General features: G+C 45.6%; 1 protein-coding gene across 1 annotated transcript in view; it reads left to right on the top strand.

The window, feature by feature from the left end:
* Positions 1-18,984, top strand: part of SPATA17 (spermatogenesis associated 17) — an 892,647-nt gene that overhangs the window by 704,155 nt on the left and 169,508 nt on the right. Inside the window, exon 5 of the mRNA XM_073553344.1 lies at positions 7,835-7,938. Coding sequence (XP_073409445.1) covers positions 7,835-7,938 — 104 coding nt within the window. The remainder of the gene's footprint in view (positions 1-7,834; positions 7,939-18,984) is intronic.

The following is an 18,984-nucleotide window of genomic DNA, read 5'->3' as shown; positions in this document are numbered from 1 at the left end:
AGAGGATAAAAATGTTGATGGGGGACTTCTTTAACAAATCAGGTGTTGTCTCCAACATAATGGGTATAAATCCAGGACTTTACCAGCTACATCATGTGTTTATTGAGATGAAAGAAATCAAATACCTGGACTAGCTAGGGGATGGATTGTTGACTGTAACCTTTGATTGTATGGTAGAAAATGTCAACGGATTGGTCCAAAAGAGTTAAGCGAGATCATTAATTTGCACAAACAAGGAGAACTATACAAAACAAAAGATTACAGAGGCATTGACTGTTCCTAAAGGTACAGGTGGAAGCAGAGTTCTCAAGTTCAAAATTAAAGGGGCAGTTCACATTTGAGGACAATTTTTTCAGTAAAACATTTGCAAAATTTGTCTCCTATAGCCACATTGCTGGGGACTAAATATTGAGCGCTGCATACTATTTTTGCCTTATTGATAAATTCTAAAGATGACCGTACATATAAGATCCGTTATGATCTTGTGTCGGGAATTGAATTCTTTAAGTCAAAATTTGTTTGATGCAGTTAAACCCCTTAGTGACCACCAATACAACTTAAAACTGACCTAAGATATACCGTAAGTGGATAGCATCCCCCCGACAGGTGAAAATGCCGCAGCTGTCGGCTGCACACTATAGCTGACACCCTGCTTCATGAATCCACGATCGGTGTTGGCACTGTCCATAGCCGTTCAACCCATTACAAGCTGCCGTCAATAGTGACTAGGGCATCTAGATTGTTATTAGAGTGCGGGGGCTCCATCTTGAACCCCTTTGCCTTTCTGAGATCATAAATGTGTGGTTCTGACGCCTGCCATGTCAATTCACAGCCTTAAAGTCTGCCAGCTGTAGTGGCCTGTTTAAACGTATGCAACATTTAAGGTGGTAAAAATAACATTTTTCACTCCTGTCATGCCACTTTGCATTAATTTCTAAAAAAAAAAAAATGAAAAATTACTGCTACAATTTTGAAGCTTCTAACATCCTCACAAAATAAAAGAACATTGTACAGATGGTGCTGATGTAAAGCCGACATGAGGGAAATGTAATTTATTACCTGTTTTGTGTGGTTTGACTGTCTGGATTAAAAAGATAATAAAAGTTTTAAAATGACTAATTTTTATAAGTTTTTGTCAAATTTCTTATTTTTTTAATTAAACGCAAAACATATTGACTGCAGGTATTCATTCACTTTGGTAAGCATTAGGCCTTAGGTAGCGTTCATACAGGCAATGAAAGTTTTGGTCCAAACACGTGCAGTTTTTATTGCTTTTCACAGGTTGCATAGAATCAAAACAATAAAATTAGAAACATAAATCCCTAGCCTTGTCCATGCGCTAAATAAACAGTGTACACTCTGACTACTTCAGACACTGCCTGGCTAGCCTCAGATCAATAAAACAAATCTGCTATCGTCCGTATAAACAACTGAGACTTGCAGTTTGGTGCACATGGCCAGTACTAACACTTCTCAAAGAGATTCTGGATTGTTTCTCTCTTCAACTTCAAGACACATCCAGTCTGCTCAGCTTCCCCAGCAGACTGACTTAGATGAACACCTAGTCTGTTTATATGCAGAGCTAGTCAGGATTACTAAACAAAGCCTGCAGAGCTAGGATTTTGCCCTAGTTTACCTGGCATTGCTACATACCCTCTGCCAAACACAGAGCCTACAGGGCTTTAAACTGACCCAAATGTGAGGCTAATGCTTCATGACAAAAATGTGACCTAGTGACTCCAAGAACCTGCCCCTATTTTTGGGTAGCAATTTTTGGTTGTGCTGATTTTTGGAAAGCGGCAAAGTTCTTGCACTTTGACACTCACAAGGTTGGCTTCTGACCTGCAAGGGGATTAGAGTGGGTCACTACCTTTTCAGGGGTTTAATAGGTTGCCATTACCTTATTACTGGATAAGGAACTTGCTCTCTATTGTGAGCATTAACACATGTACCTGATCCCCAGACTTATATTGTCTCACTTGAGCTGACCATTTATACCTCCTGGATTTTTCCTCTTCGGCATTGAGGGAATGCTATTTTACCTGGCCCTTCACCTTGTCCCCACGATACAAGAAATCATTATGCTTGGCTTGCGGAAACAGACTATTGACACTCACCTCCTGGTAAACCCCATTTATATTTTCCTTGGTACCTTTTACTGTTAAGTCGCTGAACTGGGTGCTCCAAAAGTTGTCCTGAAACTTCTCCAGGTCAGTGATATTGGCTTCGGGGATGCTTCCTCATCCTCCATTCTACCCAGTACAATGAACGGACATTCAACAGTTACATCATGTGATGATTCCTGGTGACATATTGGACTACTGGGTGCTATAGATTTAGCCCATAAGTCCCCAATCAAAGAAAAGTCTTGACCGAAAGCATTAGCATGCCACAAGTCCTTGACCACTCCTACTTGGTGGGACATGGAACCACAGTATGTTCGTATGTCGACCTGGGCTGTGGGATAGTTCTTGGCATCTGCATGGATACACCATCCCCTTCCCAGGGACTAGCACATGCCAAAGTGTGGTCCTTGCCAGGGTCACCAAACTCCTTGATCCTAGAAGTCCCGTCACTTGGACACCATTCACAGTCACCTGGCATTCATGAGGCCCCTCGCCAGGATGAGGAACACCACTGCAGGAAGGTTAGGCGAAGTAGAAGTAACACAGGTCTACTCTGCAGTCCATCGGCCCCGAGGTCAAGGGACAAACGGCTGATATTTGACCCAGGACTCTACACCTCCATCAGATAATGGTAAAAGATGTAACCTTTGAACCAGGCTCTGACCCCTACTAGATCTTTGTGCACCCTTCAGACATGGTCTTGGGCCCCTTCTTTTAATGTCTCCCAGAAATGGGACCTTAAGCTCCCTTGATTACTCAGGGAATTCTCCATGGCCAAGTATCTTTCCACGAGGCTCACAAGGTCATCTGCATTCTGGGGATCTCCTTGGGTAACCCTGCTTAGCAAGAATTTTTGTAGTGAGTAAATAAAATTGGTCCACCACCACTCTTTCCACCATCTGTGCTGGAGAGAAGGTCTCGGGCTGTAGCCATTTTTGCACCACGTGTGACAGGTTGAACATTTTGGCCAAGGGAGGCTTGTCCCTTTGGTGGTCCAATTGTGCTCAGAATGCCAGAGTGATGCCCAAATGTACCATAATTTACGCCTTCAGCTTGTACTCCTTGGCATTCTGTTGGGCAAGGTCATAGTATGCTTTCTGCAGTTCCCCAGTAAGGTATGGAGCTAGAACCTCTGCCCATTGCTTTGGGGGCAGTTTCAGTCTGTCTGACACCATCTCAAATACACTCAGGAAAGAATTAACGTTGTCCTCTAGTCATCTTCTGTAAGGCCTCCTGTACCATTCGTCTTACCCAGTTACTGTACCTTCGCTTTGGCTGGCAGGTGGTACCATATCCATGGCCCGGACAGTTTCTGCCAGGAGAGCCATCTGCTGATGATACTGCTGCCCTATCTCTTGCTGCTGCTCTTGAAACTGCTGGATCAGGTGTTTGTTGCCTTCCTGTTGGGTCTGCTTCTGCTGTATTTGCTAACCTTGCTGTACCTGGACTAATTGTTTCACAAGCTCCTCCATTCTTTTGTACTGTGTTTGCAGTGCTATAGCTGCCTTTACCCAGGACATTCAATCTTTACTCTGAAATCGCCTGGGCTCTCTGGATCTTATTGCCCGCATTCTCCACCAATTGTAGGGATTCACTCACTGTGGTAGGCATCAGGCCTTAGATAGTGTTCACATAGGCAATGCAATTTTTTTCCAAACACATGTAGTTTTTATTGCTTTCCACAGGTGGCCAAGAACCAAAACAACCTTGTACAGGCGATAACTAAAGAGTATAGACCAGACTTGGGCAAAGAACGGCCCGCGAGCCAGATTCAGCCCTCTGGCTATTCCAGGCTGGCACTCAAACCGAGACAGCCAAGTGGTTGAAAACAGTGGCCCACAGGCCGCACCGCACTTTCTGCCACCCACCGTCGCCGTCATCTCACTCTGTATATGATGCAGTTAGCGGTGAATTCATTGGTAGAGGAGGGCCACCGGCCCCTTCCACCAATCTGAGTGTGAGACAGCATGACATGCTGAAGTAATTTCATTGTATCAGCTGTGCACTTCTGAAAGCCAGTGTTTCAGAGTTGGGAGCAGAGCACGGGGGAACTGGAGCAAGGTAAGTATGTGGTGTGGTTTTTTCATACTTATGGGATATTTGTATGTACATAGAAAGCTATGTGGGGCTCATACTATATATGTGGGCTCAAGCTGCATATAGGAGGCTATGTAGGGCTCAGTCATAAGGTATATAGGTAGGCTCAAGCTGTATATAGGAGATTATGTGGGGGCTCACACTATTTAGGGGGTTATGTGAGCGCTCATACTGTATATAGAGGAGTTATGTGGAGACTCACTTTATATAGGAGGCTATGCGGGGCTCCTACTGTATATAGGGGGCTTAAGCTGAATATAGGAGGCTATGTGGGGCTCATACTGTATATAGGGGGTTCAAGGTGTTTCTAGAAGATCTCGCAATGCTGAGCTGTGTATAACCCTGCCCACAGCTTTGATTGACAGCTTTTTGTATACAATGTGCATTATTATCAAGGTGCCAGTAAGTGGCGTAGTTGGACCAGGAGGCACTACACACATTATCTTCTAGTAATAATCTCCTGCTGATAAAGCACTGACTATTGAAATAGCAAAGCACAGTCTAGTGACACATCTCTGGAAACAGGGGCTCGGCCCTACTCATGCTGCTTCCAGATTACATAGCAAAAAGCAAACAACCTGCTAACAGATTCCCGGAATAAAGAGTCAAAGCCAGGAATAGGACTACAAACAATAAGCAGACAAAGCACGGCCATAGTCAGGAACAAGACTGAGTTCAGGATCAGGGAACAGTTGTAATTGGCAGTAGCAAAACACAGGATAAGGAGAAAGAAAAAGAATGGACCTCAAACATGATATGTCACAGTTGAAGTCCTATTTCAAAAGGCCACCAGGGTCGGACATCATCTTTGGTCTCCAAATGTCTGGTCTTACCGCTTCCATGCAGATACAGTGGAATAGATGTTCAAAAGAAAAATGGAGGTATATCCGGCAAGCCATGGATGAAGGCAGATAACACTGGTGGAAAAGCGGTGGCTCAGTGGTTAGCACTGCAGCCTTTGCAACTCTGAGGTCCCGGGTTAAAATCCCACCAAGGACAACATTTGCAAGGAGTTTGTTTGTTCTCCCTCTATTTGCCCTGGTTTCCCCCAAATTCCCAGTTGGAAGTCATTGCATACACCTATAGAATTTGCTGCAGTAACCTAGAGTAACAAGATCAAAGTCAGATAAAGTTTGATAAAGAACTAGTGTCTATGGGGATCTCCTGGCACTCCTGACAGCAAATTTCAAGAAAAAGGAGAAAAAGTTGTATTCAACATTTCTAGGTTTTTTTTTCTACTCTTGAAGATATGCCACCACCAGCGTTTTCTTGCCAAGGTTGCATGTTAACGGATGCGTTGAGGAAAAACATGACTTGAACAAGCTTTCTAATGTTTGTTACCAGATTTAAAGTAGGTCATCATCCAAGTACAATCAGTAAGATAATCAGCTCTTAAAAATCCATCCACGGCCACCTTTGTCTACATTAGGCACACTTATGATGTGGTTGACATGCAGTCTACAAGTGCAGTAATTGACTATCTGCCATGGCTGAAGGTCTACTTGACCTTTCATAGTGACAACGGGTGTACGGAACCTGCTGACGATGTAGTTACGTCCTACTTTATTCAAGCATAAATCATTTTTGTTCCTACCGTGGTCCAGACACCATACCTAGGACGACACACACACACAAAAAAAAAAGTCAATTAATAGTTCTCCTTTAGATTCTGATTTGTAAGGCTTGAGCGCCTTTGCTGATATAAACTTCCTCCGCGAAGAATCAAGACCGTTAATCAAGAGGTTTCATGAATCGTGACATCTGTACGTCTTCTCAGAAATGTCAAAGAGCAGCAGATATATGCCCACCGCAACTCAATCAGACACCGGGAGTGGAAATCAATGCCTCCATATCGAGGACTGGTAGCAATATAGAAGGATACTAAAATAGTATTAAAAGATAAACATCACATAGAAACATGACTCTCGAGACTTTGCTACCGGGATTCGTGGAAGGCGGCCATTGTTATTTAATGTGTATTATATGAATGACATTGAAGAGAGAACTGTGAGTAATGTTTCAGTTTGCGTAGATGATAGTAAATTATGTGTCAATGTAAATACAGGGGAGGATGTAAATTGATTATAGAAGGACATCTACTTGCCGGCAAATTGAGCAAACTAAGGCACAAATGAATTTCACCGTAGATAAATGGTCTGCAAGGCACTTGGGTTGGAAAATTCTTAAGTAGAATATTACCTAAATTGGATTGAAATAAATAGCTATTCCGAGGAAAGGGACCTTGGGATTTCATAGATAATACACAGAAAATGTCTCGTTGACACAGATCAAGTCTATTGGGTCTATGGAATATTCTTAAGTACCAAGGAGACATATTTGCTTCATTCTGCTTTGTTTTATTACTATTTATGTTACTATTTGTTTTATATATTATACATTTGTGTGTGGATTTTTTAAGGAAGTGTTCCAGTTGAAATTTGCGATCTTTTCTGCCATTTTTACTATCTGTTATCACAAAGATGGGGCGTAGGGAGTGGAGTAACACAAGACTGAAGAATCAGACTACACACTGGGTTTCTGTAGTCTGTTACCATGGAAACATCTAGGTCTGCATTTGAGCTGTATACTCAAAATAGTAGGTTTTTATAAAGGACTATTTGCAAACCAAGCAGGAAATCCTGTTATATGATCTTCCAATGTCCGCTCATAGGTAGAGGTTCCAAGCAGGAAATCCTGTTATGTGATCTTCCCATGTCATAAGGGACATATGGACAGGGCTGATTTAATAAAACAAATCATTTAGCACTAATCAGCTCTATTATTAATACCCCCTTCCTAATATTGCGTCTTGTATAGCTACACAGCCCCAAAAAAATAAACTGCCGTGTTCTGTGTGTTTTGACACCTCTGTATCATGCCTAGCATTAAAGGGTTATTTCCGAGATAGTACTGCATCCATTGACCACCATTATACCAAGAACGAGGTCTGAAGACCGGGAAGTGGACACTGCAGAATCCCCTATTGACCTCCGCTCCATTCATTGTCTTTGCGACTGCCGGTAATAACTGAGAGCTGTGTTCATCGACCAGTAAGTTGTCTCCTATTCTAGGTATAGGAAAAAAATTAATATTTTGGGCATAACCCTTTAATAGTTTGCAGCAAATTTGGCTACTTTATCACTTCTGTGAGACTGGCCCTTATGGACCAAACTCTCAATCCACACACGTTAGTGAACCATGACCCTTTAACCGGTTCACTGATGGTCCTGGCTTGGATGGCTTTTCATAGGCATTAACCACTATACCATGAACACCGCACAAGGCCTGCTTTTTTGGAGCTGCTCAGACACATTTGTCTAATCGTCACAATTTGGGTCAGATCTTTCCATTTTCCTATTTCCAAAACATCAACTTCAAGAACTTACTATTGACTTACCGACTAATATATCCACTCCCCGACAAGCACTATTGTCACTTCACTTGTCAGTGGTTTTATTGTTATGCCTGATAATAATATAGCGTATAGTAAGTCAGACAAAGGGAACAACCTTCTGAGGAAGTACGATCAAACTGTTCTCAACTACAAAACAAAACAAAAAAAGAATAAAAATAATTTTTGGAAATTAATTTTTATCTCATTGTCTCTTAAGATTCAAAAAAGATGGCGTGGATATTACATCCGGAAATACGTCCACAATTACTACGCACTAAAGAAATATCTGGAAGGCGTTGCCATGAAAAATAACTTTGTAAGGTAAGAATGTAAATCCTCATGTGTCACAATGTGGACTCTGTATTCAGCGTTTTACTGGATTTTACAGATACAGAGATGCAACCGTAGCGATCTTCACACGTGTGGACCGTACATGTTAACTTTGTTAGGTGCATGCGGTACGTTAGCAAAAAGTAGTAAACTTAGAGGGTGAGGATCACACTACACAGGGTTTCTTCGTAGTCTGTAACCATGGAGACAAGTAGTAGATATTTTTTTTTTATATAAAGTTAACTTGCAAAGTTGCCTTATTTTTCATTGTTAACTTTGGAAGATTACATTTCCAATTAAGCCTTTTTTTCACCTGCACTCTCTCCATCAAGCCATGCCACCCTTTTCGATTTAAAGAGCATCTGTCACCAGGTCAAAAATGGATTTTTTTTCTGTTATTTTTATCCTTCTGTTCCCCTGAGAATTCCAATTTTTGTTTGTTTTATAAATCCCTTGTATTGTTCCAGAGATATGGGCCTTTTTATTTGTGCAAAATTTTTTGGTCTTTACAACATTGCGTGGCTCACAGGATAATTGTGCAGAACAGCATAAAGACACGCCCCAGAGGATCCTGTGTGCAATGCTCCCTTAGTAAAGATCCTAAAAATTAGCACCAACTAAAATTCTCATAACTTATGAACCATATGGCGGATTTAGAAAAATAAAATACAATTAAAAAAACAGAATACTCAGGGGAGCAGCGGGAATAAAATAAGAGCTAAAACTGGACAATTTTGACCTGGTGACAGGTCCTCTTTAAAACTACTCTTCTATCCCACCTGCTCCGTCAAGTGCAGTTCAATCTAGCTGTCCGCATGCACCACGGAGGTCAGCCTCTCCCATCAGCTTGTCTGTCAAGGTGGTGATGTCGCAGAATAGAAGCCAGCGCCCTGTGTCCGGCTGTCATTGGAAGTGGAAGAGGTGCGATTATGTACTGCACAACAAGGTGTGGAGTTGGCGCCAGGTTACTGAAGGAAGTTAATTACAGATTCCTTTTTTTATGGTCTTTGGAAGCCTTAGGGAAAAAGTTGAAATAGTCCTGGACAACCCCATAAATTAGCGTTGATACATATCAATTTGCAGGACTTGGTCCAGCGGCCATGTCAGTAATCTGTTGTTGCCGGACGGGAGCTCTATGAACCACCTCTCACCTGACTGCATCCCCAGCTCTTCTTTTGATCAGATGATCTGGTGCTACGTCATCGTCATTCTGACTGCATCTCCGGCTCATCTTTTGATCAGGTGATCTAGAGCTATGTCATCGTTTCCTGACTGCATCTCCGGCTCATCTTTTGATCAGGTGATCTAGAGCTATGTCATCGTTGTCTTGACTGCATCCCCGGCTCATCTTTTGATCAGATGATCTGGTACTACGTCATCGTTGTCCTGACTGCATCCCTGGCTCATCTTTTGATCAGATGATCTGGTGCTACGTCATCGTTGCCCTGACAGCATCTCAGGCTCATCTTTTGATCAGATGATCTGGTGCTACGTCATCGTTGTCCTGTCTGCATCCCCCGCTCTTCTTTTGATCAGAGTATCTGGTGCTACGTCATCGTGGTCGTGACTGCGTAGGGTCGTGGGCTGGGCTGGGGGTGGTCCCTCTTCTTACCGCGCAGAGACGAAACAGAGACAAGATGGAGACAGATTCTGGGTGCAACAGGTCCAAGTTTATTGTCCACCGTCCGACTGACGGCCCTCACAGCACACCGCAATATCTCTCTCTCTCACGGCCCTCCGTGTCCAGGGCCGCTTCACACACCGTACGTTACACCAGGGACGTATTTATACGTACCGCCCCTTTTCACGCTGTGACGATCCTATCAGCTCAATCACTGTGGCCGCCTTAGGCCCGTACACCATCAGCACTTTACTGGTCAGTTTCGTCGTTACAAATACGGTGTCCTACACCCAGAGCCTCGTCTCTACTGCGGTTCTTCCTGTCAGGACCACCCCCCTGACGTTCTCTCTCCTCAGTCCCCCTGGTTTGGTTTTCCTCAGAGTGCACAAACTGTCGTAGTCCTCCTGTCACTTGAGCTCCCCCTGGGGACTGGAACTTTCTGGAACCCTCCTTCAAATTTATATCTTTCCCGGTTCCCTGTAACTCCGCCCCCAAGACCAACGGTTTCCTAAGCCCTAAGCTGATGTCAAGCCCTTTGCTCACACTCCTCCCTGCCCTCTAATGGTCAACCCAAGGTACTGCACGTCCACTACACTTTCCTAGCTGTTTCCCCACTGTAGCAACTGACACCTATCTAAACTGTGCAAACCTTTCCTTCTCTATACTGACAAGTCCGTCCGTCAGGTCACCTTCCCTACAACTGCATCCCCGGATCATCTTTTGATCAAATAGCCTTGTGCCACGTCATTGTTATGGTGTGATGTATGTGTAATGTTTCGCCAGATTGGCTAATTAAAAAGAAAGGTCGTAGATGCTGTTATGTAAGAGGGCTCCTATCTGATGGTCACAGATTACCGACGTCGCCGCCAGATTGAGTCTTGAGAATTCATGCTTATCTCTCCCTTAAAGGTGTCATTTACATTAAATCTAATACAGACAATAAATAAGCAAAATATCAGTAAAGTAGAGCCGCTATCTACAATAACAAAAAAATAATCAAGAAATATATTTGGATTAATGCATTGCAGCTATTTTTCGGACTCTGTTTTCAGAATATGTAATTGTCATGTCGAGCATTTGCATATTTTTGATGCGCGCCGTATCCCGAGCCTCCATACCGTATACTCCCAGGATGGAAATGATTTGGTGAAGGTCAAATTTAAATGATGAATTCACAGGACAGACTTTTCAGATAGCGGATAACTAAAGGTATCAGATGTGTATATTGTTTGTACGGGAGCGGAAATCTCTTTTCACCGTGCATTTGTATTTCCCTGCGATCGGCATTCTCCCCAGACGTGTGCCAGCATGTGGCCTTGTTTACAAATTACAACACTGTTCATTATAAAATCCAATTCCGAAATCCTTTCTTCCTTCCTCCGTCTGAAATATTGATAGGTTGAATTATTTACTTCTCGTTCCTGTTACAAAATACACCATTTTGACAAGTGCTATCAGGACTGGTAAACTGGTAGCATTAGAATACGTGTGTACAGAATGTGATATCAGCCTCGCGGTGACGTTAGCTTTTATAAAAAATAGCCATGTAGCAATCCATACCCGTTTTCCATACCAGGGCGTACCTTAGTTAATGTGGTGGCGTAAGCTGCACTTTTTTTTGGCCTCTGTTTTCAGCCAAAAAAAAAAACAACAGATGTCTCCTCACTAGAAACTTTTCTGAGAGTCCTGTAAGGGCAACGTTGCTTTGGGCAGTCTAAAAATGCACTATAATCTGTTGCTGCCAGATGGGAGCCCTGTGAACCATCTCTCACCTGACTGCATCCTCAACTCTTCTTTTGATCAAATCGTCTGGCTCTATGTCATCTTTGTGGTGTGACGTATCTGTAATGTTTTGCTATCTTTTAGAATTTTATTAGATGCTCCACTTACAGGACATCTTCGCCCCTGGAGATCCCAGGCGGTAGATATTGTCGTCATATTTCTTATTGCGATTTTACTTTTATATTGAGATGAAACATGGTCTGAATAGCATCATCCATTGGAACGTTATTAAAGGGAATCTGTCACCCCTTTTTTGAGATATCATATAATGATATCATTCAATTGTGTGTCACACAAGGATTCTCTTAGTACTTTTGCTTCCCCCTGACCCCGCACCTTTCATGCATAAATACCTTTTTTATATCGGTTCAGATGTATGTAAACTGCCACTGTCCGGTCCGCTGGGCGGGGCTTATTCAGCTGCTCCCCCCCTCCCTGTCTTGCTCTACACAAAAAGGAATGCGTAGAGCAAGACAGGGAGGAGGGGGAGCAGGTGAATAAGCCCCGCCGATCGGACCGGACAGCGGCAGTTTACATACATCTGAACCGATATAAACAAGGTATTTATGCATGAAAGGTGCGAGGTCAGCGGGAAGCAAAAGTACTAAGAGAATCCTTATGTGACACACAATTGAATGATATCATTATATGATATCTCAAAAAAGGGGTGACAGATTCCCTTTAAGTTGTAGGGGTTAGAATTGATGACTTTTTGATGATGTATGTGATTGCATTATATTCATTCCCTCACTTTGATGGCAAAAATATATCTCCCATAAATATTCAATAGATGCAGACCCCAATATTCATCACTTACCACTGACTCCAAAAGGTCTCGGAGCCGTGCTTTCATCAGAGGAAGCTCTAGCCTGGGAATAATACTTCTCCACCTCTGCAGAAATGAATCGCTGACTTAATGTTATTTGCCCAGAGCAAATCTCCTCTTGTAATTACCTGAACACTGCAGGAGGTCCTTACTTCAAGGGAGGTTGAAATTTCAGCGCTCTCTCTCACTTCCCCAGTTCTAATTAGGTTATATCTTTTCCCCAGCTATAATTAATTCCATATGTTCAATGTGAAGGTGGTACGGTCCCTCTCCGGGGATGTCTTTATGGATTTTAATTTTTCCCTATGACATGCAACAAAATAATTATTGACATTCAAAGTTTTCAGAATAGGTGATGACAAGCTTTTTACTGTGTCCCACCATTGTGATCCCAACCATTCCCAAGGACAGTGCTCTGCAGATCCCTTTGGAATGGAGTGATAATTAGAGTTGAGCGATACCAGCCGATACTTGAAAATATCGGATCGGAATGGATCGGCCGATCTTAAAAAAAAGTATCGGTATCGCCGATTCCGATACCGGGAACCAATGCAAGTCAATGGGGCCAAAATATCGGAATTAAAAAAAACCCTTTCTTTCCTTGTAGGTTAATTCTACATGAAGAAAAACAACTAAGAATAATGTAGAATGTATTGTGGGAGGTGGAGGAGACATTAAAGCCATAGAGGTTTAGCCCAATCAAATGGAATAGCAGGAATTAAACTTTTTTTTTAAAGACGTTAGGAGTTACAAAGATATTGACTATGTTAGCCTCATTTATATTTTGCCAGACATGTATGTCTTCTTCTTCTTTCTTCTTTCTTCTTCTTTCTTATTCTTCTTCCTTTTTTTACCTTCTTCTTCTTCTTATTCCTTTTTTTACATTCTTCTTCTTCTTCTTCCTTTTTTTACATTCTTCTACTTCCTTTTTTTACATTCTTCTTCTTATTCCTTTTTTTACATTCTTCTTCCTTTTTTTAAATTCTTCTTCTTCCTTTTTTTACATTCTTCTTCTTCTTCCTTTTCTTACATTCTTCATATTCTTCTTATTCAACAATTATTATTCTACATATTCAACTTCTTCATCTTCTTCCTATTCTTCTTCATCATATTCTTGTTTGTGTCAGGCATTCCTGTAGTTGTTATCTAGAAAAGTTAGAAGTTTACACCTTCCGTTCTGCCTGTCACAAAAGATTTACAACAGGATTTGTCCGCGTTCAGTTTGGCCTGCAGCAGCAGGCCTTTTCCAGGGGCACCACGAGGAGGAACGGACTCACCCCCATACACTGCTTAGTCTTCTTCTGCTTATAAATAAGATAATATCATTTGCTTAGAGTATTAGTCTTATGCTAATAGTTATGGGAATGTGGACAGAGCAGGCGACATTGCCGGACACACATCAGGGGATTAACTGACCAGACTGAACACCTGTAACACAGGAACAAGTGTGGATTGTGCAGACGCCACTTCGGAGCTGTAATTGGCGGGGTTGGAGGACAGGGGAAATACGAGAGACAGTGGAGCCACAGGCCTAATTGGAGCACGGTTAAAAATCAGTAGTGGTACGACTGTGTAGGCAGCAGGAGACTTTGCCATCCACACAGCAGGGGATCAGCTGACGTTACTGAACCCCACTGAGACACGGGAGAAAGTGTCTCTTTCCGTGTGGATGGCACTTCCGAGCTACAACTGGCTGTGTTGAAGCCCAGGAAATAGGAGGGTGTAGGCAGAGGCCTACTGTATTTGGAATGTGGTGACAGCAGGAGAGACTGCCATCCACACAGCAGGGGATCAGCTGACGTTACTGAACCCCACTGAGACACGGGAGCAAGTATCTCTTTCCGTGTGGACGGCACTTCCGAGCTACAACTGGCTGTGTTGAAGCCCAGGAAATAGGAGGGTGTAGGCAGAGGCCTACTGTATTTGGAATGTGATGACAGCAGGAGAGACTGCCATCCACACAGCAGGGGATCAGCTGACGTTACTGAACCCCACTGAGACACGGGAGCAAGTATCTCTTTCCGTGTGGACGGCACTTCCGAGCTACAACTGGCTGTGTTGAAGCCCAGGAAATAGGAGGGTGTAGGCAGAGGCCTACTGTATTTGGAATGAGGTGACAGCAGGAGAGACTGCCATCCACACAGCAGGGGATCAGCTAACGTTACTGAACCCCACTGAGACACGGGAGCAAGTATCTCTTTCCGTGTGGACGGCACTTCCGAGCTACAACTGGCTGTGTTGAAGCCCAGGAAATAGGAGGGTGTAGGCACAGGCCTACTGTATTTGGAATGAGGTGACAGCAGGAGAGACTGCCATCCACACAGCAGGGGATCAGCTGACGTTACTGAACCCCACTGAGACACGGGAGCAAGTGTCTCTTTCCGTGTGGACGGCACTTCCGAGCTACAACTGGCTGTGTTGAAGCCCAGGAAATAGGAGGGTGTAGGCAGAGGCCTACTGTATTTGGAATGAGGTGACAGCAGGAGAGACTGCCATCTCCACAGCAGGGGAACAGCTGGCAGTGCTGAACCCCACTAACACTTGAACGAATGTGTTTGGCTCTGTGGAGATGACACTTCTGAACACCAACTGACGCTGTTGGAGCCCAGGATTAGGCGTGGAGCAGGCTGGGGCCTACTGGATTTTGGCAGGTGTAGGCAGCAGGAGACTTGCCATCTCCACAGCAGGGGAACAGCTGGCAGTGCTGAAACCCACTAACACTCGAACGAATGTGTTTGGCTCTGTGGAGACGACACTTCTGAACACCAACTGACGCTGTTGGAGCCCAGGATTAGGCGAGGAGCAGGCTGGGGCCTGTTGCTTTTGGCAGGTGAAGGCAGCAGGAGACTTGCCATCTCCACAGCAGGGGAACAGCTGGCAGTGCTGAAACCCACTAACACTCGAACAAATGTGTTTGGCTCTGTGGAGACGACACTTCTGAACACCAACTGACGCTGTTGGAGCCCAGGATTAGGCGAGGAGCAGGCTGGGGCCTGTTGCTTTTGGCAGGTGAAGGCAGCAGGAGACTTGCCATCTCCACAGCAGGGGAACAGCTGGCAGTGGTGAAACCCACTAACACTCGAACGAATGTGTTTGGCTCTGTGGAGACGACACTTCTGAACACCAACTGAAGCTGTTGGAGCCCAGGATTAGGCGAGGAGCAGGCTGGGGCCTGTTGCTTTTGGCAGGTGAAGGCAGCAGGAGACTTGCCATCTCCACAGCAGGGGAACAGCTGGCAGTGCTGAAACCCACTAACACTCGAACGAATGTGTTTGGCTCTGTGGAGACGACACTTCTGAACACCAACTGACGCTGTTGGAGCCCAGGATTAGGCGAGGAGCAGGCTGGGGCCTGTTGCTTTTGGCAGGTGAAGGCAGCAGGAGACTTGCCATCTCCACAGCAGGGGAACAGCTGGCAGTGCTGAAACCCACTAACACTTGAACGAATGTGTTTGGCTCTGTGGAGATGACACTTCTGAACACCAACTGACGCTGTTGGAGCCCAGGATTAGGCGTGGAGCAGGCTGGGGCCTACTGGATTTTGGCAGGTGTAGGCAGCAGGAGACTTGCCATCTCCACAGCAGGGGAACAGCTGGCAGTGCTGAAACCCACTAACACTCGAACGAATGTGTTTGGCTCTGTGGAGACGACACTTCTGAACACCAACTGACGCTGTTGGAGCCCAGGATTAGGCGAGGAGCAGGCTGGGGCCTGTTGCTTTTGGCAGGTGAAGGCAGCAGGAGACTTGCCATCTCCACAGCAGGGAAACAGCTGGCAGTGCTGAACCCCACTAACACTCGAACGAATGTGTTTGGCTCTGTGGAGACGACACTTCTGAACACCAACTGACGCTGTTGGAGCCCAGGATTAGGCGAGGAGCAGGCTGGGGCCTGTTGCTTTTGGCAGCTGAAGGCAGCAGGAGACTTGCCATCTCCACAGCAGGGGAACAGCTGGCATTGCTGAACCCCACTAACACTTGAACGAATGTGTTTGGCTCTGTGGAGAAGACACTTCTGAACACCAACTGACACTGTTGGAGCCCAGGATTACGCATGCCGCATGCAGAGGCCAATGGGCAGCGGTTTTTATGGAGGTTGTTGACTACTACTGATTCTAACCATGCTCCACTTAGGCCTCTGGCTCCACTGTCTCTACTATTTACCCTGGCCTCCAACCCCGCCAGCTACATCTCTGAAGTGGCGTCAGCACAATCTACACTTGTTCCTGTGTTACTGGTGCTCAGTCCCGTCAGTTGATCCCCTGATGTTTGTCCGGCAAGTTCGCCAGCTCTGTCCTTATTCCCACTACTGGTTATGGGAATGTGGACAGAGCAGGAGACCTTGCCGGACACACATCAGGGGATAAACTGATGGGACTGAGCCACAGGAACACAGGAACAAGTGTAGATTGTGCTGACGCCACTTCAGAGATGTAGATGGCGGGGTTGGAGGTCAGGGGAAATAGTAGAGACAGTGGAGCCAGAGACCTAAGTTGGGCACGGTTAAAAATCAGTAGTGGTTTGAATGTTGATGGAGCTGGTGACTTTGCCGTCCACACAGCAGGGGATCAGCTGGCGTTACTGAACCCCACTAACACAGGAGCTAGTGTGTTTCTCTGTGCAGACGACACATCTGAGCGACAACTGGCTGTGTTGAAGCACAGGGATTATAGTTCAGGTGGTAGAAAAATGAACACACCAGCAGACCTGGATACAGTTGCCAACCACTAATTTAGTCTGTAAGAGGAATGGCAAAGTCTTTGGAGATCCAGGCCTTGTTCATTTTCAGAAAAGTCAGCCGGTCAACATTATCGGAAGATAGTCGCGTGCGACGGTCTGTTAGTACACCACCTGCGGCACTAAAGACACGTTCAGATAATACACTGGCAGCAGGGCAAGCCAGCACCTCCAATGCATACTGGCTAAGCTCTGGCCATGTATCCAGCTTAGAGACCCAAAACTTGAAGGGGGAAGAGCCATCTGGGAGTACAGCGACAGGGCAAGACATGTAGTCTGACACCATCTGACGGAAGCGTTGCCTCCTGCTGACTCGAGGCGTCGCTGATGGTGTAGACAATTGTGGTGGACACACAAAACTTTGCCACATTTGGGCCATAGTGGTCTTGCCTTGTGCTGCGGCGCTGCCTCTGCTCCCTCTTTGTGCAGAGTTTCCTCCACTGCCTCGACGCACAGAGCTGCTTTGTAAAGCACTAGCAACAATGCTGTCGGGTGGAATGGAAAACATTATGGACTGCACCAGTGACTCTTCGTACTCCCGCAGTTTACGCTCCCGGTTCAACGTTGGTATGAGCCTTTGTACGCTGTCCCGGTAGCGAGGATCTAGGAGGGTGTACACCCAATAATCAGCCGAGACGAGAATGTGGGCGATGCGGCGGTCGTTTCTCAGGCACTGCAGCATGAAATCAACCATGTGCTGCAGACTCCCAACTGCCAAAGAACCGCTGTCCCCTGTTTGAGGCGTGACCTCGGCCTGCTCTGCATCACCCCACCCTCGCTGTACATACTGAGTAGAGGTTTGTGTACCTCCCTCCTCTGGAGAGATGTCTTCCTCCTCCATCGACTCCTCCTCATCCTCCTCACAAAGTGTCCCCTGCCTAGGCCTTTGTGAGGAAACACGTAGCGCAGACTGTCCAGAAGCAGATGGCATTTGGGACTCCTCATCCTCCACCTCTTCCGAAACCTCATCCCTTAGTGCTTGCAGTGTTTGTTGAAGCAGGCAGATAAGGGGGACAGTCATGCTGACTAGTGCATCATCTGCACTCGCCATCCGCGTGGATTCATCGAAGGCACGCAAAACGACGCAGATGTCCTTCATAGAGGCCCACTCAATGGTGCTGAAGTGTGAACGGCGCACAGTGCGACTTGTTTGCGCCTGATGCAGCTGGTACTCCATGACTGCTGCCTGCTGCTCACACAACCGCTCCAACATATGTAACGTTAAATTCCACCGGGTGGGTAGGTCACATATGATGCGATGTTCCGGAAGGCCAAATCGTCGCTGCAGAGCAGCGAGGCGCGATCTTGCCGTGCTGGAACGTCGCAAGTGAGCGCACTCTATGCGGACCTTGTGCAACAGTGCATCAAGATCCGGATAGTCCCTCAGAAAGCTCTGCACGACCAAGTTAAGCACATGTGCCAGACATGGGATGTGTGTGAGGTTGCCTAGGCCAAGAGCTGCCACCAGATTTCGGCCATTGTCACACACTACCAAGCCCGGCTGGAGATTCGCTGGCCCAAACCACACATCGCTCTCCAGCTTGATAGCATTCCAGAGCTCCTGCGCTGTGTGGCTTCGATTCCCCAAAGAAATTAATTTGAGTACAGCCTGTTGACGTTTGGCCACGGCTGTGCTCATATCGGTCGTAACAGGCTCCTGCTCTGCTGTTTCTGAGGAACTTGAGTAGGAGGAGGAGTCTATGTGTACAGACTGGAGTCCTGCAATCCGTGGCGTTGGAAGAACACGTACAGCGCCACTCTCCAGATCTGTACCCGGCTCCACAACATTGACCCAGTGGGCAGTGAGGGAAAGGTATCGTCCCTGTCCATGGTTACTGGTCCACGCATCGGTGGTCAGGTGGACCTTGCTACTAACGGCGTTTAGTAGCGCATGTTTTATTTTGCCCTCAACATGTTTCTGCAGGGCAGGGACGGCTCGCCTGCTGAAATAAAAGCGGCTGGGCACGTTGTATTGGGGGACTGCCAATGCCATTAAGTCCCGGAAGGTGTCAGTGTCCACCAGCCTGAATGACAGCATTTCAACTGCCAGAAGTTTGGCAATGCCAGCATTCAG

The sequence above is a fragment of the Dendrobates tinctorius genome, unplaced genomic scaffold (assembly GCF_039654945.1).
Source record: "Dendrobates tinctorius isolate UK_male_01 unplaced genomic scaffold, ASM3965494v1 ptg000201l, whole genome shotgun sequence".
NCBI classification, from domain to species: Eukaryota; Metazoa; Chordata; class Amphibia; order Anura; family Dendrobatidae; genus Dendrobates; species Dendrobates tinctorius.
This window is presented reverse-complemented; position numbering and strand designations above follow the sequence as displayed.